The 22,736-nt window shown below is 39.8% G+C and overlaps 1 protein-coding gene across 6 annotated transcripts in view; it reads left to right on the top strand.

The window, feature by feature from the left end:
- LOC128703296 (methyl farnesoate epoxidase) overlaps window positions 1-4,431 on the top strand; it is a 71,074-nt gene extending 66,643 nt beyond the window's left edge. For all 6 annotated transcript variants that reach the window (XM_070086874.1, XM_070086873.1, XM_070086877.1 and 3 more), the window contains 3 exons: window positions 1,290-1,389; window positions 1,670-1,829; window positions 2,655-4,431. In XM_070086874.1, the coding sequence (XP_069942975.1) occupies window positions 1,290-1,389; window positions 1,670-1,829; window positions 2,655-2,836 (442 nt within the window). In that variant the 3' untranslated portion in view covers window positions 2,837-4,431. The remainder of the gene's footprint in view (window positions 1-1,289; window positions 1,390-1,669; window positions 1,830-2,654) is intronic.
- The last annotated feature ends 18,305 nt before the right edge of the window (window positions 4,432-22,736 follow it).

Below are 22,736 nucleotides of genomic sequence, written 5' to 3'. Positions count from 1 at the left end.
TGTACACCATGTACGTCAGGCCCATACTGGAGTATGCAGCACCTGTTTGGAACCCGCACTTGATCAAGCACGTCAAGAAATTAGAGAAAGTGCAAAGGTTTGTAACAAGGTTAGTTCCAGAGCTAAGGGGAATGTCCTATGAAGAAAGGTTAAGGGAAATCGGCCTGACGACAGTGGAGGACAGGAGGGTCAGGGGAGACATGATAACGACATATAAAATACTGCGCAGAATAGACAAGGTGGACAAAGACAGGATGTTCCAGGGAGGGGACACAGAAACAAGGGGTCACAATTGGAAGTTGAAGACTCAGATGAGTCAAAGGGATGTTAGGAAGTATTTCTTCAGTCATCGAGTTGTCAGGCAGTGGAATAGCCTAGAAAGTGACGTAGTGGAGGCGGGAACCATACATAGTTTTAAGACGAGGTTTGATAAAGCTCATGGAGCAGGGAGAGAGAGGACCCAGTAGCAACCGGTGAAGAGGCGGGGCCAGGAGCTAAGACTTGACCCCTGCAACCACAAATAGGTGAGTACACACACACACACACACACACACACACACACACACACACACACACACACACACACACACACACACACACACACACACACACACATTATCAAGATCTCACGTCCCTACGCTTCGGTGTTAGTTTGCTGTTGTCTATGCTTCTACGACGTCACAGAATGACATCACTAGAACGTCACCTGAACGTCACGCCCGACGTCACACCATGATGCCACACCGTCAATAATCTGTAGTAAGACTAAGAGAGGAAATGTTGAAGTGTTCAGTTTCCCCAGTCAGCCGTCAGCATTTCTGGGGGATTTTTTTATCAAAAGTATTTTTAAATACAACTTTGATATTAAAAGAGAAGGAGTTTGAAACAAGTTTTCATGTTAAGTGAGGACCAACATATTTTTAATTGAATAAGGTTGGTTGTCCTTTGGATATTTTAGATCAAATTATGCGTATCTAATATGTTAATCTCTAGGAACTTTCGTTCATGTTGCTGAGAACTGAGAGGCTGTCTTACTGTTATGTCACATTTCTGCGCAAAGAATATCTTACTAAAAACAACCACTGTGCTCTATAATGAGAGGTCGAGAAGGTAAATAATATTTTCTTAGTTATTCAGTAAAGAAGATTTGTTTTACTGGGACTACAGTTACTGATTTGACCCACTTATTCTATGCAGGTGTATCAGTGTGGAATGTACCAAATTCTCACTCTGTCATTAGCCACTGGGGCTTGTTGACTTGAGTGTCCTATAATATTTTGTTGCTACAGTTTGGTGTACACGAATGCCACGCTGATGGAGACGTTCCGCTTTAGGTGTCCAACACCAATAACTGTACCTCATAGGGCCCTCACAGACACCGAATTGCAGGTAAGTACTTCACTTTTTTTCTTATTCAGAGACAAAATGTTTTCTACCTTGCATTTACTCCTATTGATGAATGAAAAATCTGCCTCTGCTGTCCTCACTATACCCCTTAGAGACTTCATTTGGCCTCTTAGTACTCTCATTATTCTATAGTTTACAGTACTCTGTACCACAGTACTCTGTCTGCCCCAGTAATCTTTGGCAATAATGGCATCACTCTGAAGAGGTAGCGGATGATACGCTGATCTGTCTTTAAATTTGTTGTCATTATGACCACACACAGGGTCACAGGATCCCAGCCGGGACAGTGGTGCTTAACAACATCTACAGTGTCCACGTTGATCCAGAGTACTGGGGTGATCCACATACTTTCCGCCCAGAGCGGTTCATCAACCCCGACGGTTCGCTGCGTGTGGACGAGCGCCTCATTCCCTTCGGCAAAGGTAACTCTTATTGCTAGTGTTGAGGTTTAGCTGCAAAGATATTTTTCTTTTAAAAAATATTGTTACTAGCAGCTATGACAGCAGTCTTGTATTCACTGTGTACTTTATTAGTGACATTAATTGTTTCCTGTATTGTGTTGGAAATAAGTAACATCATTATAATGTGTAATAATGTTCAACATCGAAGCCTCGATTTATATATATACTGTTGGTAGGTAAGACACATAGGCAACAGTTAGGCAACTTTATTCCGAAACGTTTCGCCTACACAGTAGGCTTCTTCAGTCGAATACAGAAAGTAGGCAGGAACAGTAGAGATGTGAAGACGATGTGATCAGTCCATCACCCTTGAAGTCGTAGAATTTGAGGTTGTCAGTCCCTCGGCCTGGAGAAGTTCAGTTCCATAGTCAGGAACTATCTGAAGATCAAGCGAGGGACTGACAACCTCAAATTCTACGACTTCAAGGGTGATGGACTGATTACATCGTCTTCACATCTCTACTGTTCCTGCCTACTTTCTGTATTCGACTGAAGAAGCCTACTGTGTAGGCGAAACGTTTCGGAATAAAGTTGCCTAACTGTTGCCTTTGTGTTTTACCTACCAACCTGTCGGTATTGTATACCATTTTGATGTTCATATATATACTGTAAACCCACTAAGAATTTATTTTCTTTTACAAATAGATTTCGGGCGAGTTACAGACTTCTTGACGATAAAAAATATTATCACAATGTGGCATGTGTATTTGTTTCATATGTTGTTCTTGTATTTGTAATATATTACAGCACATTCCATGTATCCTTCACACTCTTTCTGTTCCCCAGGAAATCGATCGTGTTTAGGAGAATCACTGGCCAGGATGGAAACGTTCCTGTTATTCTCATCGCTCATGCATCACTTCACCTTCACTCTTGACCCCACAGTCCCTGTCTCAGACACAGAAGGCAAGATGGGCCTCACACTCGCACCTCCACAGTTCAGAGTCTTCGCCAAAGCCAGGGTGTAATGTTCAGATTCAACAGTAGAGAGATTAAAGTCTGTAGGGACAGCATTTTTCTTGTTACATGTTCAACTTGCATTTTATAATCATACTTAAGATTTTATATATATATATATACATATGTAGGGGATTTGTTGATAAAGTGTTTACATTGAAGCATATATGTGAACAGTATTTAGATAAAGGTAGGGAAGTTTTTATTGCATTTATGGATTTAGAAAAGGCATATGATAGTGGATAGGGGAGCAATGTGGCAGATGTTGCAAGTATATGGAATAGGTGGTAAGTTACTAAATGCTGTAAAGAGTTTTTATGAGGATAGTGAGGCTCAGGTTAGGGTGTGTAGAAGAGAGGGAGAATACTTCCCGGTAAAAGTAGGTCTTAGACAGGGATGTGTAATGTCACCATGGTTGTTTAATATATTTATAGATGGGGTTGTAAAAGAAGTAAATGCTAGGGTGTTCGGGAGGGGGGTGGGATTAAATTATGGGGAATCAAATACAAAATGGGAATTGACACAGTTACTTTTTGCTGATGATACTGTGCTTATGGGAGATTCTAAAGAAAAATTGCAAAGGTTAGTGGACGAGTTTGGGAGAGTGTGTAAAGGTAGAAAGTTGAAAGTGAACATAGAAAAGAATAAGGTGATGAGGGTATCAAATGATTTAGATAAAGAAAAACTGGATATCAAATTGGGGAGGAGGAGTATGGAAGAAGCGAATATTTTCAGATATTTGGGAGCTGACGTGTTGGCGGATGGATTTATGAAGGATGAGGTTAAACATAGAATTGATGAAGGAAAAAAGGCAAGTGGTGCGTTGAGGTATATGTGGAGACAAAAAACGTTATCTATGAAGTCAAAGAAAGCAATGTATGAAAGTATAGTAGTACCAACACTCTTATATGGGTGTGAAGCTTGGGTTGTAAATGCTGCAGCGAGGAGGCAGTTGGAGGCAGTGGAGATGTCCTGTCGAAGGGCAATATGTGGTGTAAATATGCAGAAAATTCGGAGTGTGGAAATTAGGAGGTGTGGAGTTAATAAAAGTATTAGTCAGAGGGCTGAAGAGGGGTTGTTGAGGTGGTTTGGTCATTTAGAGAGAATGGATCAAAGTAGAATGACATGGAGAGTGTATAAATCTGTAGGGGAAGGAGGGCGGGGTAGGGGTCGTCCTCGAAAAGGTTGGAGGGAGGAAGTAAAGGAGGCTTTGTGGGCTAGGGGCTTGGAATTCCAGCAAGCGTGCATGAGCGTGTTAGATAGGAGTGAATGGAGACGAATGGTATTTGGGACCTGACGATCTGTTGGAGTGTGAGCAGGGTAATATTTAGTGAAGGGATTCAGGGAAACCGGTTATTTTTATATAGCCGGACTTGAGTCCTGGAAATGGGAATATTAGCAGTTTGGAGGGATATGTTATGTATCTTTATACGTATATGCTTCTAAACTGTTGCATTCTGAGCACCTCTGCAAAAACAGTGATTGTGTGTGAGTGAAGTGAAAGTGTTGAAAGTGATGAAAATATTTTCTTTTTGGGGATTTTCTGTTTGGGTCACCCTGCCTCGGTGGGAGACGGCCGACTTGTTGATATATATATATATATATATATATATATATATATATATATATATATATATATATATATATATATATATATATATATATATATATATATATATATGTATATGTATATATATATATATATATATATATATATATATATATATATATATATATATATATATATATATATATATATCAATAACAACACTGCTCTAACCAAGGATTCGAACCCATGTTGTACTGGCCTGCCTCATGGTAAGCGAGAACCACATGACACTTTAAACCGCAGGACCACCCTATGGTTGGGTGGTCCTGTGGTTTAAAGCTTCATGTGGTTATCGCTTATCATGAGGCAGGCCAGTACAACATGGGTTCGAATCCTTGGCTAGTGCAGTGTTGGTGTTGATCAATACCACTTGTCCGTGGTTACAATAAAATATATAAATATATATATATATATATATATATATATATATATATATATATATATATATATATATATATATATATATATATATATATATATATATATATATATATATATATATATGCAATAAGATCACAGTAAACAGGTGATTTCAGAATATGCAAAACAACCACTCTGAAAGAATAGAGAAATTCCAAGCGCTTTCGTGACTACTCACATTATCAAGGAACTATGAAAGTAAAGCATCCAAGGAAGCTATATAAGAGGTCTGGCCTGGTCATGGACCGGGCCGCGGGGGCGTTGATCCCCGGAATAACCTCCAGGTAACCTCCAGGTAGCACCTCACTATCATATCCCACAACGGTTAAATACCTGACGCGCGCCGACACAACTTGGATAGGTCCTTTGCACAACTCACCCACAAACTATTCTACCCAAGAAAATTTAAAAATTGTTATTTGTCCAGTGTATTATTAAATTCTTCCCAAATTCTGTTAATTATAAATGGATCTAATTTATATAAACCAAAGGAAATATTCATATTATTGTCAAAACTGCTTTTTATGAAACAGGATTCAATTATATTCCTGTCGACCATGGACTTGCTTGATACTACTTTCTCAACTTTTTGAAAATCAATTGGATGGTTAAAATCTCTTACTTCCCCTACAACCCCATCTTTTCATATATTATTTTTTTACCAATAGGAATATTTTATTACATAATATGGTGCAGAAGATTTAAAAGATACATTGTTGATAAAAAGATGACATACACAGCACATGAGATGTGAGAGATACATGTCTAGTACATATTGTTATATGTTTGTCACTGAACATAATGCGAAAATCTCATCCAGCTTCTCAGAGCTGGGGTGCATGCCCAAGGTACAGCAGGCATTACCCCTCTGAACAGCAGCGCTGAGTCGCTGGAACAGAAAACTAGCTGCCCTGGGATCCCTCATATATATATATATATATATATATATATATATATATATATATATATATATATATATATATATATATATATATATATATATATATGTATATATATATATATATATATATATATATATATATATATATATATATATATATATATATATATACATATATATATATATATATATATATATATATATATATATATATATATATATATATATATATATATATATATATATATATATATATATATATATATATATATATATATATATATATATATATATGTATATATATATATATATATATATATATATATATATATATATATGTATATATATATATATATATATATATATATATATATATATATATATATATATATATATATATATATATATATATATATATATATATATATATATATATATATATATATATATATATATATATATATATATATATATATAAAATATATAGGGAAGTACCACCTCTATAACAGGAATGGGGACCCTCATCCTCAGAGAAGACAATAAACGTACCTCAGAGAAAACTCAAGGTTCTCCCCGGAGCTGTTTGAATATTTTCTTCTCCTACCACCCCCTATATATGTTTTATTCTATGTGAACATTTATTAATAAACAAAATACATTTACAGAAAAAAACATATACATGAATACAATGGCACAATGTATCAAAGATGATGAATTTCCTCCAGCTCCTCCGAGGCTGGACGTGAGCCAAGTATGCAGCAAGCATTTCCCCTCTGGATGGCGACGCTGAGGCGCTGGAACATGAAAGTGGCTGCCCTTGGGTCCCTGGTGGTGTCGATGAGTCTGGAACCCAATTCTTTAAGGAAACGTGTGGCATTTTTTCCCCATGATCCCAAGGTCTCTGATCCCACTGGGACAAATTGATACTGTTGGCTAATGTCCCTGTACTTGCTGATCTTGTACTCCTCCCTGTGGTCAGCAGCTCCTCCCTGTCGCCCCACACTGTGATGGATATAGGTGTCAGCCAGTGTGGACACACAGGTATAGTCCCATGCTAAGAGCTTGCCATTCTTCCAAGGATAGATGGTGATCCCGTCGGGGCGGTTTGCTGGGTTGTGGGTATTGTTTGCTGCAAGTGATCGTGGCTCCCTCTCGGCAGGGCATCCAGCTGTAGCAAGGGTTCTCTTAATGATGTCGTTGACCTCATTGTGTCTTGCATGCCAGCCCTTGGTTTTGGAACAGTTAAGACCATGTAGACCGTATTGGTCTGCTTGCACTTCGCCGCAAATACACATATATTCTGTGTGAATTGGGGCAGCAAGGCGCAGAGCCACTGCAATACGGAGGGTCTTAGGGTCGAGTCGCGTTCCCATTGCCGATATGGGAACTGTTTGGAGGAAGTCCCCGGAGTGAGGTGCACTCACAGCCTGGAGACGGGCAATCTCCCTATCTGATGTTGCAGCCCTGAGCATGTTGGCAAGCACCTTTTCAGCAATTGGGCTATCCCAGCTTGACTGTTTGTGAGCCAGTGCTGCACTAGGGTTTGGTGCTGGAGCAGCAAGAGTCTCCCATTCGGTGATGGCACTGACATAGCTAGGGTCTTCTATTCCTGCTGAGTCACTGAGGGTGTCAGGAAGAATTTGTCTTATCAACTCGTTTGATGCAATGGAAGAGGATAGGAAAGCTGGTAGAGCAATCTGGGAGGATCTGCGTACTCCTAGCCCTCCAAGCCTGACCGGAAGTGAGGCTTGCAACCACTGTCCATCGTCAAGGGAAAGATTCAATACACTCTCTAGCATGGCCTTCAGGAGAGAGTCATATTCCTTGAGTTTTGGACTGCTGAAGGCTGGGGAGCATCTCAGAAAATAGGTAAGTTTTGGGGTTGACAGGCACCTGGTGAGTAGGTAGAAGGCATCGTGTGTGTCAATGTCTTTCATCCTGCTTTCCATCGTCCGGAGGTCTGAGACTTTTTTTCCTAGGACCAGATCGATGGCATTGGACCCAAGAGGAGCACCGAGGAAAGTGCTATTGGCTGGATCAATGGCTCGTGCTCCTGGTAAAACGGTACTAATATTCTGGATCAACTGATGATTGGTAGAAACTATTTCACATTTGGTGGGGTTTAAAGAAAGGCCCAGGCTTTCTCCCATGTCTTTAATTTTACTGATGTCCTCCAGGAGAGATTCTGTTGTGCCAGCCAGGGTACCGTCGTCCAGGAACCAGATATTGAGCTCGCTGGAGAGTGCCTCCGTGACTTCCTTGATGACCAAACAAAATAGAAAGGGGGCGAGAGGGTCCCCCTGTTGCACGCCCTCACACGAGTCAATTTCATGGTCCCCAAACAATAGTTTGGAAGTCACACTATAACACGATTCTATGAAGGGATAAAGGGAAGGGAAGTTTCTATAAACTGCTTGGAGAGCAGCATCCCTTCTGACTGAGTTGAAAGCATTGGCAAAGTCCAATTATATATATGTATATATATATATATATGTATATATATACATATATATATATAATATATATATATATATATATATATATATATATATATATATATATATATATATATATATATATATATATATATATATATATGTAGATGAATGGTTCATAGAACCGACATGTTGATAAATTAGACACATGTGCAACTCTTGGGTATCTTTATTGAGGAAACGTTTCGCCACACAGTGGCTTCATCAGTCCATATGACTGCTGCACCTCTCCTACCAACGGTTTATAAGCTCCTTCTCCGCACGTATGCCGTATTCTATTCAAGATTGATGGACTGACCACATCGACTCAAGGTTGAGGGACTGATTACCTCATTCTCCTCCTGTTCTTCAAGATTCTCCTTTGTATGGACTGATGAAGCCACTGTGTGGCGAAACGTTTCCTCAATGAAGATACCCAAGAGTTGCACATGTTTCTAATTTATCAACGTATATATATATATATATATATATATATATATATATATATATATATATATATATATATATATATATATATATATATATATATAAATAAATGCAAAACAACCACTCTGAAAGAATAAAGAAATTCCAAGCGCTTTCGTGACTACTCACATTATCAGTAGTTCCTTGATAATGTGAGTAGTCACGAAAGCGCTTGGAATTTCTTTATTCTTTCAGAGTGGTTGTTTTGCATATTTTGAAATCACCTGTTTACTGTGATCTTATTGCATATATATATATATATATATATATATATATATATATATATATATATATATATATATATATATATATATATATATGTATATATATATATATATATATATATATATATATATATATATATATATATATATATATATATATATATATATATACACACACACACCTCTGGTGTAAATTATGGGACCCACAGCCTCGGAGAAGTGGATAAAAAGGCTTCAAAGAAGAATATTTGGATTTCTTCCTGAAGCCGTTTGAATATTCCACTTCCTCTACCACCCCATCTTTTCATATATATATATTTTTTTTTACCAATAGGAATATTTTATTACATAATATGGTACAGAAGATTTAAGAGATACATTGTTGATATAAAGGTGGCATATAAGGTACATGTTGTTACGTGTGTATCACCGATTATAAGGCGAAAATCTCATCCAGCTCCTCAGAGCTGGGGCGTGTGCCCAAAATACAGCAGGCATTACCCCTTTGAACAGCCGCACTGAGCCGCTGGAACAGAAAACTAGCTTCCCTGGGATCCCTAGTTACCCTGATGAGTCTTTTTCCCAGCTCCTTAAGGAATTTAGATGCACTCTTTCCCCATGAGCCAAGGGTCTCTGAGCCTATGGGAACAAACATATAATGATAGGCAAGTTCTCCATATTTTCTAGAGTTTTGGGACTCCCTGAAGCTGGCAGCTGCCCCTCCTTCCTCCCTGGTGTATTGGAGATAGGTATCAGCCAAGGTAGATGCATATGTATAGTCCCACACCACCTGCTTCCCATCTGTCCAGGCTTGAAGGGTGATACCATCTGGACGCTTCTGACTGCCATCACATCTGCATAGTTGGGGTGGCTCCCTTACTGCTGGGCATCCAGCTGTTGTGAGGCTCCTCTTGATAATGTTATTAACCTCCTCATGTCTTGCAATCTTTCCCTCGGATTTACGGCACACAAGACCATGGTACCCAAATCGGTCTGCTGCTTCACTGTCACAAATACACCTGTGTTCGGCGAGAATAGGGGCGGCAAGTCGAAGGGCAACACTGATGCGGATGGTCTGTGGGTCGAGGCGTGTGCCAAGGCTGGAGTTGGGAACAGCCAACAGAAAGTCCCCAGCATGAGGGGCTCTCACTGCCAGGAGGCGGGCTCTATCCTTCCCTGACACACTCTGAAGCATTGTTGAGGCTATATTTTCCACTATTGGACCATCCCAGTGCGATTGTTTGTAGTTGTTGGGGGGAGCAGGTCTGGTTTCAGAGCCCGTTAGATTATCCCAGGTTATTGCTCCGTCAATGAATTTTCGGTCCTGGACTCCAATCTTGTCTCTAAGATGTTCAGGGAGAATCGCTGCTACAAGCTCTCTAGATGCAATACACGAGGACAGAAAAGCAGGTAACGCAATCTGTGATGACTTGCGGACACCAATGCCTCCTAGTCTGACTGGAAGTGTAGCTTGGTTCCACTGCCCGTCTTCTAGAGTAAGGTTAAGTACTTTCGTAAAAATCTGCCTCAGAATACTGTCATATTCGTGCAGTATAGGGTTATTATATGAAGGTGCACATCTTAGGAAATATGTCAACCTGGGCAGACTCAAGCACTTTGTGAGAAGGTACAAGGCATCGTGGGTGTCCAGATTGCCTATTCGTTGTTCCATTCTTAATTCTTCCAATTTCTTCCTGAGAATTGTGTCAATGGCATTGCTTCCCAGAGGTGTTCCTAGCAAGACACTATTTGTGGGGGCAATGACTGCTGCTCCTGGAAGTTTTGATCTCACTGCATTTATCACTTGTTGACTGACTGAGATGATTTCACATTTGGATGGATTCGGGATGAGACGTTTCCTGTCCCCGTGCCATTACCTGTGTAAGGTCATGTAGGAGGGACTCCTTTGTACCTGCTAGCGTGCCATCATCTAGGAACCAGATGTTTAGCTCGCTGGTCAGTCTGACTGTGATTTCCCTAACTGCTATACAGAAGAGAAATGGTGCAAGAGGATCTCCTTGTTGGACACCCTCCGATGATGTGATTTCATGCTCTCCAAAGAGAAGCATTGATTCCTTGCTATACCCAGCTGAAACAAAAGAGAAGAGACCAGGGAAATGTTCTTGTACTGCTGCTAATACCACGTCTCTTTTCAGGAGATTGAATGCGTTCTTGAAATCTAATTTTACCACTGCATTGTTGGGTGTTCTAACCCACCTCGTAGGAAGCAACACAAAATTCATGAAACTCTAAACCACTAGGCCAAACAATCCTACAAACATTATGTGCCTAGCGACCTAGGCATGTTTCATGATGCGAGGACATACGTTGGTGTGGCAACCTCAGAGCTAATTTCATTCTTCTCCCCAGTTGAGGTTGCCATACCATTGTATGTCCTCGCATAATGAAGCATTATGGATTGCTTGACCTGTTATCCTAAAGCCATCCCAAGAGGAATATTAATTCTTGCTTCATGGCTGGAACTGGTATATTTATTCCAGCTTGAACTTCCAGGACATGCCTTTCAAGCAGGATTTGTTGGTTCAATAAAGGTTGTGAAAAAAGTCAGTAATTTGACCTAATTTGTTCGTACTTCTCAGTACTGAGACAGATAATGGGTTTGTTTCCTTTACCTGACATGAGATTGTCCAACTTGTTGACTATGTCACCAACACCAGCTCCTGGGAAACACACTCTGTGTCTCACCTTAGTATTTCTGTTACAGAAAGCACAGTCCATATATTTACCATGTGAGAAGATGATCTCAAAGATATTCTTACCTTTATTTGATGAGGAGTTAATGGTACTTACATCCTCACTGAACAGTGAAGTACATTCGCCCTGGAGAACAGAAAAGTGATTTCCTAACTTGAAATCTGCTCCTTTAACCTTCCTCATTTTGATGTTTTTCCCTTTACTAGAAGCCGCTTTCCACTTGTAACGGCGGCCAACCTGCTCCTCGCTGCTAAGATAAGATAAGATAAGATTTCGTTCGGATTTTTAACCCCGGAGGGTTAGCCACCCAGGATAACCCAAGAAAGTCAGTGCGTCATCGAGGACTGTCTAACTTATTTCCATTAGGGTCCTTAATCTTGTCCCCCAGGATGCGACCCACACCAGTCGACTAACACCCAGGTACCTATTTGCTGCTAGGTGAACAGGACAACAGGTGTAAGGAAACGTGTCGAAATGTTTCCACCCACCGGGAATCGAACCCGGGCCCTCCGTGTGTGAAGCGGGAGCTTTAGCCACCAGACCACCGGGTCACTTGTTTCCCTTCACTAACCCCAACCAACTTACTTTCATTGTTATACTTTTCCAAGCAAATTTTTAGTTTCTTGTGTTCCTCCTTGAAAAAAAGAGACTCTTCCTTTAATACCTTGAGCTTTGACTCAAAACCTTCCACAAATGCCAGGCTAAATTTTCTCTATAGATAAGCACAGTGTCTACCTACTGAGGCTCACACGACCTGTTTTACAATGGCCTATAAAATATTCTTGCTCTTCTTAATACTCTGCCTTTACAAAAATACTGAAAGTCAGACTACAAATCACTCAGAATAAGGTGGTGAGATTCATCATGGACCTGATGAATATAGGCCAGGATGAATTACAACTGGGTATGCTGAAATTTGAAGACATAATAAAGCAATTGAAGTTAAATCATATTTATAAACTTGCTCAATAGCAGTGTCCAGAATATCTTGCTGTCAAGTTTGTCAAGGCTGGAACCAAAATATGCATGGTACTAGGGGAAGTGAACACAATTTCATGGTATCAACAGTAGGTGGTTAAGTACCAAAAGGAGCGGAACGGACTTGTACTTAGCTCTGTGAAGACCTGTTTGCGCGCTCTCTACGAATTGAAGCAAGATGCCCTCCATCGAGCAACTTTACCAACAGATTAGGAAGAATTGAGGATGGCGAAGATGGAGATTCGGCGACTGACCGAGGAAAACAAGAAGATTCGTAGTAGTCCTCCTGTTTTGAGTCCTCAGGTCAAGAAAGGAAACTGGTCAGTGGCTGTACAGCAGGGAACGAAGTTGACGATCAAGAAGACGAATGGAAAGGTAGAAACGATGAAGAAGAAAGAGACTGCCGTGGAAACTGTTGTGGAAACATCTAATACATTCTCAGTGCTACCCGACGAATGTGAGTCGACTACTGGGAACGTCACGATGAACGACACCAAGGAAGGTAAGAATATTGTTGCTGTTGGGGATAGCCAAGTTAGGTATATGGATAGGGCGTTCTGCTTGAAGGACAGGAGTAGGAGACAGAGAGTTTGCTTTCCTGGGGCTGGGATGGAGGATATTGTAGCCATCTGGATGACATCATGAGAGGTAATGGGAGCAATCCTATTATCTGTCTCAGTGCTGGAGGCAACGATGTTGGCAGACGTAGGAGTGAAGACCTGTTTAGCAGGTATAGGTCAGCAATAGAAATAATTAGGAGGAAGGGTGGGAACCCTGTCATGTGTGGTATTTTGCCAAGGAGAGGAGTTGGAAATGAATGGTTGTCCAGGGCAATTGGTGTCAATTGCTGGCTGGACAAATACTGTAAGGAAAATGCGGTAACATTCATTGACAACTGGGACCTCTTCTATGGCAGAAATGACATGTATGCCAGGGATGGGGTTCACTTATCTAGGTCTGGGGTGGGAGCACTGGCAACTGCAGTGGAGGGAGCTGTTAGGACTTAAAACTAGGAATAGTTAGTGGTATGGGTTTTGGCAAGAAAACAGTGAAGTCCCAGTGTAGTAATATTATGAGTTCTAGGGGAACTAGTAATAAGCAGAACGAGGTAGATATTGAAAAGCCAGTGACATTGGGTGATAAGGTCAGTAATAGGTTTAGTAGAAAAACAGAAATGAGCAGGTAGGGTAAAGAGAAAGGAGAGTCTTTCAATGTTTATTATTCTAATAGCCGTAGTGCTAGGAATAAGATGGACGAGTTGAGATTAGTTGCTAGTGCAGGTAACATTGATGTATTTGCCTTAACTGAGACGTGGTTTAATTCAAAAAGTCGGGACATGCCTGTGGAATGTCACATTCAGGGTTTTAAATTGTTCCAAGTAGATAGAAGTATCGGGAAGGGGGGTGGGGTGGCATTGTATGTCCGAGATCGCTTGAACTGTTGCATAAAAACGGGTATTAAGTCTGAAGTAACACATACAGAGTCTGTTTGGATAGAATTTTCAGAGGGGCATGAAAAACTGATTTTAGGAGTGATATACCGTCCCCCAAACTTAAATAGGAACCAAGGGAGACTACTATGGGAGGAAATTGTTAAGGCCACAAGGCACGATAATGTAGTAATTCTAGGAGACTTTAACTTTAGCCATATTGATTGGAATTTCTTGACTGGGAATTTAGAATCATACGACTTCTTAGAAGTAGTTCAGGATTGTTTTTTGAAGCAGTTTGTGACAGAACCTACAAGGGAAAATATCCTGCTTGACTTAGTTCTGGCAAACAATGAATCCCTTGTTAATAATTTAGAAATTTCAGAGGAACTGGGTGCTAGCGACCACAAATCAATTACATTTAGCATTGAATGGAAGTACGATAGTAGCGATAACTCAGTAACAGTCCCAGATTTTCGCTTAGCAGATTACAATGGGCTTAGAGAACACTTATCATCTGTTGACTGGGGTAACGAAGAGAGCTATCAATATGACAGTTTTCTGAACATTATACATGCTGCTCAAAGAACGTTTATCCCATATAAAGAAATTAGATCAAATAGAAATGACCCAAAATGGATGAATAATAGGCTCAAATATCTACTAGGGCATAAGAAAGGAATTTATAGGCGTATCAAAAGAGGTGAGGGTCATCTTATGAATCAGTATATTGACATTAAGAGGGACATTAAAAAGGGGATAAGAAAAGCTAAAAGGGACTATGAAATTAAAGTTGTTTGGGATTCTAAAACTAACCCAAAGAGTTTTTTCCAGGTCTATAGAACAAAAGTTAGAGATAAGATAGGTCCCCTTAAAAATAACTATGGGCATCTTACTGACAAAGAGAATGAAATGTGCTCGACTTTAAATAATTATTTTCTCTCAGTTTTTACACAGGAAGACACTAACAATATTCCAGTAATTAATTTTTATAGTGGGCTAGAAGAAGATAAATTATGTAACATCACAGTCACTAGTGAAATGGTTGTGAAGCAGATAGACAGACTGAAGCAAAATAAGTCGCCGGGTCCTGATGAGGTTTTTTAAGAAATGCAAAATGGAACTCTGTGAACCATTAACTAATATTTTTAATTTATCTCTTCAAACAGGTGGCTAATGTAATTCCTATTTTTAAAACAGGGGACAAGTCGTTACCGTCAAATTACCGCCCAATAAGCCTGACCTCAATTGTAGGCAAATTACTAGAGTCAATTATAGCTGAGATTATAAGAAGCCATCTCGATAAGCATAGCTTGATTAATGATACTCAGCATGGATTCACAAGAGGCCGGTCTTGTCTAACTAATTTATTAACTTTCTTCAGTAAAGCTTTTGAGGCTGTTGACCACGATAAAGAATTTGATATTATTTACTTAGATTTTAGTAAGGCTTTTGATAGAGTTCCGCACCATAGACTGTTAAAGAAAGTGGCAGCTCATGGCATTGGGGGAAAAGTGCTCTCGTGGATCGAGTCATGGCTCAGACAGGAAGCAGAGAGTGTCCATAAATAGGGTTAAATCCGAGTGGGGATCTGTAACAAGTGGCGTTCCACAGGGATCAGTCTTGGGCCCGTTGTTGTTTATAATATATATCAATGATCTTGATGAGGGAATTACTAGTGATATGAGCAAATTCGCCGATGACACAAAGATAGGTAGGATAATTGATTCAAACGTAGATGTTATGGAACTTCAGGAGGATTTAAACAAACTCTATTCTTGGTCAGAAAAGTGGCAGATGCAGTTCAATGTAGATAAATGCAAGGTTCTGAAGCTCGGGAGTGCCCATAACCCTAGTACTTATAAGTTAAATAATGTAGAACTTAGCCATACAGATTGCAAAAAGGACTTGGGGGTTATGGTGAGCGGCAACCTTAAACCAAGACAGCAATAAGAACATAAGAACATAAGAATGGAGGAACACTGCAGAAGGCCTACTGGCCCATGCGAGGCAGGTCCTTATCAAAACGACTACTACCCAAAGCTTCCCTAGAAATAACTCCCGTACCCAATGACACCAATCAAGCCCAGCCCCTCCCACTCATATATTTGTCCAGTCTTTTCTTAAAGCTACCCAAGATCCTAGCCTCTGTCACCCCACTGGGAAGACTGTTCCACGCATCTACAACTCTGTTAGAAAACCAGTACTTACCTATGTCCTTTCTAAATCTAAATTTATCCAACTTAAATCCATTATTCCTGGTTCTTACCTGGTTCGACACCCTTAGTACTTTATTAATATCTCCCTTGTTTATGCCCGTCATTCACTTATACACTTCAATGATATCTCCCCTCATTCTACGCCTCTCCAGAGAGTGGAGATTTAAGGCTTTGAGTCTATCTTCATACGTGAGGTTCCTTACACAGTAAATCATTTTAGTCATTCTTCTCTGTATGTTCTCTAATGAGTCTATATCCATCCTGTAGTAAGGGGACCAAAACTGAGCAGCATAATCTAAATGAGGCCTCGCTAGTGATGTATAGAGCTGTAAAATAACTTTTGAACTTCTGTTACTTATACTTCTTGAGATAAATCCAAGTAATCTGTTGGCCTTGTTGCGCACACTAAGGCACTGCTGTCTTGGCTTTAGATTTCTGCTTACCATGACTCCCAAGTCTTTTTCACATTCTGTATGATCAAGCTCTACTTCACCTAGATTATAGCTTCGAGGGTTATTTTCATTACCAAGGGCAAGTACCTTACACTTATCCACATTGAACTTCATCTGCCATTTTTCAGACCAAGACATTAATTTGTCTAAATCGTCCTGGAGTTCATTGATATCCTCCTCAGAGTGAATTATACGGCCTATCTTTGTATCATCAGCAAATTTACTCATGTCACTCGTAATCCCTTCATCAAGGTCATTAATGTAAATTATGAACAAGAGAGGGCCTAAAACTGATCCTTGTGGAATGCCACTAGTGACTAATCCCCATTCAGATTTCACTCATTAATGGTAACTCTCTGCTTTCTATTGGTAAGCCATGCCTCAATCCATGCTAGAACTTTACCTCCTATACCATGAGCTGCCACTTTTCTTAAGAGTCTCTTGTGAGGTACTCTATCGAAGGCTTTACTAAAATCCAAATAAACAATATCATATTCCTTATCACTGTCAACTGCCTCAAATGTTCTATTGAAGAACGTCAGTAAGTTTGTCAGGCAGGAACGACCTCTCGTGAATCCATGCTGAGATTCATTTATCAAGTTATGCTCTTCAAGGTGACTTCTGATAATGTCAGCTATAATTGATTATAATAACTTGCCCACTATAGATGTCAGGCTTATTGGACGGTAATTTGAAGGAGTGGACTTATCCCCTGATTTGAATATAGGAACCACATTAGCCATCTTCCACAACTCTGGCACAACACCGGTAAGGATGGACGCATTAAATACGCTCGTTAATGGCTGACTAAGCTCCATCTTGCATTCCTTAAGTACCCTGGAAAACAACTCATCGGGTCCCGGGGACTTATTTTGTTTCAGTTTGTCTATCTGTTTAATAACCATGTCCCTCGTGACAGTAATATTAGTTAATTTAAATTCATCAGGAACTAAATAATTGTTAATTACTGGAATCTCATTTACATCTTCCTGTGTAAAAACTGACAAAAAATAGTCATTAAATAAGGAACACATTTCCAGTTCATTATCCGTCAGCTGTCCATTCCCAGTTTTCAGAGGTCCTACTTTTTCCTTCACCTTCGTCCTATACACTTGAAAGAACCCCTTTGGATTAGTCTTTGATTCATTAGCAACTCTAATTTCATAGTCACGTTTAGCCTTTCTAATCGCCTTTTTTACTTCTCTTTCAAGCTGAACATATTGGTCAGTAAGGTTAACCTCTCCTCTTCTGATGCGCCTATAAATTCCCCTTTTCTCCCCTAGTAGATGCTTTAGCCTCCTGTTAACCCATTTGGGATCGTTATTATTAGACCTAATTTCTCTCTGGGAATGTATATACTCTGGGCACTGTGTACATTATTAAGAAAACAATCATAAAAGCAGATCCCTTCATATCCATAAGTATGATTATCGTCAATAAAATCATTAACTAGATAACCCCAATCAAGATTAGACAGATGTTCCCTAAGTCCATTATAATCGGCAGAACGAAAATCAGGGATTTTTACTGTATTGTCATTATTCTTGCATTCCCAATTAATGCTAAAAGTGATGGATTTGAGATCACTTGCGCCAAGCTCTTCAGTGATCTCCAGATTATTCACGAGTGTTTCCTTATTTGACAAGACTAGGTCTAGCAAATTATTACCCCTGGTAGGCTCAGTTACGCTCTGTTTCAGAAAACAGTCCTGAACTGTTTCCATAAAGTCACTGGACTCTAGATTACCTGTCAAAGAATTCCAGTCAATTTGACTAAAGTTAAAGTCCCCTACTATGACTATGTTACTGTGTCCAGAAGCCCTAACAATTTCGTCCCAAAGAAGTCTCCCTCTATCGTGATCCAAGCTTGGAGATCGGTACATTACACCTAGAGTTAGTTTTTCTTGACCCTCCACGAACTCTACCCAAACAGACTCTGTTACTGCTCCATCTATTTTTATACCTGTTTTTATGCAACAATTAATATTTTCTCGAACATATAATGCAACTCCTCCCCCCTTCCCATTACATCTATCCACATTGAACAACTTAAATCCCTGAATATTACACTCAGCAGTCATATCCCGACTCTTTAAATCATACCACGTTTCAGTTAATGCAATGATATCAAAGTTCCCAGCACATGCTACCAAACGTAGTTCATTAATTTTATTTCTTGCACTTCGACTGTTAGCATAAAATACCATCATATGTTTTTTCTTCTGCACATTTTTCCTATTCATCTTTGTTTTTACATAATTTCTGAAATTATCATTACCCAGAGTTACTCCATGACAGTTACTATTAAGATTCTTAATATCAGAGCATAAGTCAATATATCCATACTGATTATTTATCATTTCTAAACCCATACCTCTAACTAATCCTAGTTTAAAGTCCTAACAACCCCCTCAACTGAGTTAGCAAGAAAACCCACACCTGCCCTGGATAAGTGAACCCCATCCCTGGCATACATGTCATTTCAGCCATAGAAGTTGTCCCAGTTGTCAGTGAATGATACTGCATTATCCTTACAGTGTTTATCCAGCCAACAATTAATACCAATTGCTCTGGACAACCATTCATTACCAACACCTCTTCTTGGCAAAATGCCACATATAACAGGGCGCCCCCCCTTCTTCCTAATTATGTCTATAGCTGTCTTAAACTTTCTAACTAAATCCTCACTTCTACGCTTGCCTACATCATTGCCTCCAGCACTGAGGCAAATAATAGGATTGATCCCATTACCGTTCATGATGTTGTCAAGCCGGCTAACAATGTCCTCCATCCCAGCCCCAGGAAAGCAAACCCTCTGTCTCATACTTCTGTCCTTCAAGCAGAATGCCCTATCCATGTATCTAACCTGGCTATCCCCAACAACAACAATATTCTTACCTTCCTTGTTGTCGTTCGTCGTGACGATCCCAGTAGTCGACTCACATTCGTCGGGTAGCACCGAGAATGCGTTGGAGGTTTCCACAGGAGTTTCCACAGCAGTCTCTTTCTCCTTCATCGTTTCTGGCTTTCCATTCGTCTTCTTGATCGTCAACTTCGTCGTCCCCTGCTGTCCAGCCACTGACCACGATCCCTTCTTGACCTGAGGACTCGAAACAGGAGGACTACTACGAATCCTCTTGTTTTCCTCGGTCAATCGCCGTATCTCCATCTTCGCTACCCTCAGTTCTTCCTTAAGTTGCTGGTAAAGTTGCTCGATGGAGGGCATCTTGGTTCAGTCCACGGGAGCACACAAAATATTTCTTCACAGAGTTAAGTACAGGTCACCACTGAGTTAAGTACAGGTCGCCACTGAGTTAAGTACAGGTCACCACTGCGTTAGGTACAGGTCACCACTGAGTTAAGTACAGGTCACCACCAATGCCTAAGCGTACATAATAAGGCAAATAGATTACTGGGATTTATATCAAGAAGTGTAAGCAACAGAAGTCCAGAGGTCATACTGCAGCTTTATACATAATTAGTAAGGCCTCACCTAGATTATGCAGCTCAGTTCTGGTCTCCATATTACAGAATGGACATAAATTCGTTAGAAAACATTCAGCGTAGGATGACTAAATTAATACATAACATTAGAAATCTTCCTTATGAAGAAAGATTGAAGACTCTTAAATTACATTCACTTGTTAGACGAAGAATGAGGGGAGACCTGATCGAAGTGTATGAGTGGAAGATAGGTGATAATAAAAGGGATATTAATAAGGTCTTGAGGATATCTCTCCAAGAGAGAACCCGCAGTAATGGATTTAAATTAGATAAGTTTAGATTTAGATAGGACATAGGAAAGTATTGGTTTGGAAATAGGGTAGTTGATGAGTGGAACATTCTACCTAGTTGGGTTATTGAGGCTAGGACTTTGGGTAGTTTCAAATTTAGGTTTGATAAGTACATGAGTGGGAGGGGTTGGATTTGAGTGGGGCTTTCACATCAGAGCTTATTTCTTGGGTAGCATTGAAAATTGGGTTGGGCAAATGTTTTGTTAGTGGGATGAATTGTAAAGGACCTGCCTAGTATGGGCCAACAGGCCTCCTGCAGTGTTCCTCCTTTCTTATGTTCTTATGTTCTTATATGTCAAAGCTTGTTCTAGCATGAGCCCGTTCAGGAAGAGAGCTAAAAGGTACTATAAGAATGAAGGTACACAAGCGAGGAGAATGATTTCTTGTCTAGCTAACATTCATGTACCTATTATTGTAAGCTGAACCTCTCTTCAATGTTAATATAAATAACTCATATATTACAAGGACTCCAGTGGAAGTAAATCCCTGTCAGATTTTTGTGGGTTAATCTAAATAATTTTCACATATGTTACTATGTATCATTATTTGTGTAACTGTATTTATGTGTACCTGTACACTATAGCATGTGCACTATAACACTCTAACTCTCCAAGACATCTGAGCGTGTTTTCTTACACCCAAGAAAGTATGTGCTTGGGTGTCAATAGACTGTTGTGCAGAGAGTGCAACAGACAAGTAAAATAGTAGTAGCAGCAACACACACAGAAAGAGGAATTCATGAGCTTCCTCAGCGCTCGGACTTAATGCCCAAAGCTGGGATGTGGCTCCAAAATTACCCTATAGTGCTTGTTGCCTTTGCACTTCCTGATAACGTTTGCTGCTATGCAGTTGCTACACCCTTCGAGCCCAGTGTGGGTGGGGTTTGTGGCACCCCAAGGTGCCTAGCTCCTCCTTCCGAGCACCGTGGGGGCGGGGAATGGGGCTAGGCCTGGGGACAGCTAGTCTCAGAAGATGAGGAGGTACTTATACCTCCTTCAATGGCAGACATTGGTCTGAGACACTCCCACGACAGGAAGCCACGGCCGGGCCACCTCTTGGAAAAGGCCCAGGACGGGTCATTATACCAGCGAATCTGTAAAGAAGAAAAGACTGGTGTGGGAAGTATCCCAGAGGGTCGTAGTTAGAGTTAAGATAGACTAGCGGTTGATTTTGAAATTAATTGTAGTAGGAAAACAGGTCTTAGCCTATAAAATTGATCTGTGTAAGAAAAAAAAAAAAAGTCCATCCAGTTTAAGACAATTCAGACGAGCTATTGGTCGCCTAAACATATTTCTAGAATATTTTTAGTTTGTTCTCTCTCCTTAAAATTTATGTAGAATGCAAATATAATAAATTTATTATTGTTATTATTATTATTATTATTATTATTATTATTATTATTATTATTATTATTATTATTATTATTATTATTATTATTATTTCCTTACTCATGAGGTACATTTTGGTTCTCTTTTTGATCTGGCTTGATGCTATGACAGGCTTTGACATGTGCAGGCAGTCTATTCCACTCTTTTATTGGTGAACAGAAAAATGTCTTTGAGGCCTGACCTTTGCAATGCCTAGAGTCAGTGGTCAGGCTTCAAAGACATGTCAAAGCCTGCCATAGCATGAGCCAGTTCAAGAAGAGAGCCAAAATATACTTCATGAATAAGGCTACAGAAAGGGAGGAGAGTGATTTATTGTATGAAAACAACTAATATTATCTCTCCTCTAGTATATCTTCTTTCATTGTAATTGCTTTTACATAGTTAAGATACTTACCTGTTGTGGAAAATACTGTATATTTTCCGGAAATACGGTAATTTATAGGCAAATAGATGGCCTATGTTGTATATAATAAAAATTATGTTATCAAAAATAGGAAGAAGCTGCGCCTGCGCAGAAGACACTCGCCAGTGTTGTTTGAATTGAACAGAACGTTAGTGAATAAGAAGAATTTTTCGTGCTCTTGAGGTTAAAATTGGGCTGACACCTCTCAAATAGGAGCCGAAATTGTTGGATGTGCATTCCTGCATAACTTGAGATATCAGGCAACTGGACAAGACAGCTCCAGTAACCTCAGATAAGTCTGTTATGCTTAACTTTGGCCAGTGTTTTTTCATGTATAGACAGTGAGGTTTTCTGAGTATGATACACATTAATCTCCAGTCAAATTGGTGAGTGATATTAAGATATTTTCCTTCTGTTATG

Source organism: Cherax quadricarinatus, chromosome 20 (genome assembly GCF_038502225.1).
Source record: "Cherax quadricarinatus isolate ZL_2023a chromosome 20, ASM3850222v1, whole genome shotgun sequence".
Lineage (NCBI taxonomy): Eukaryota > Metazoa > Arthropoda > Malacostraca > Decapoda > Parastacidae > Cherax > Cherax quadricarinatus.
Note: the sequence above shows the minus strand (reverse complement) of the source record. Positions and strands in the feature narration are given on the sequence as shown.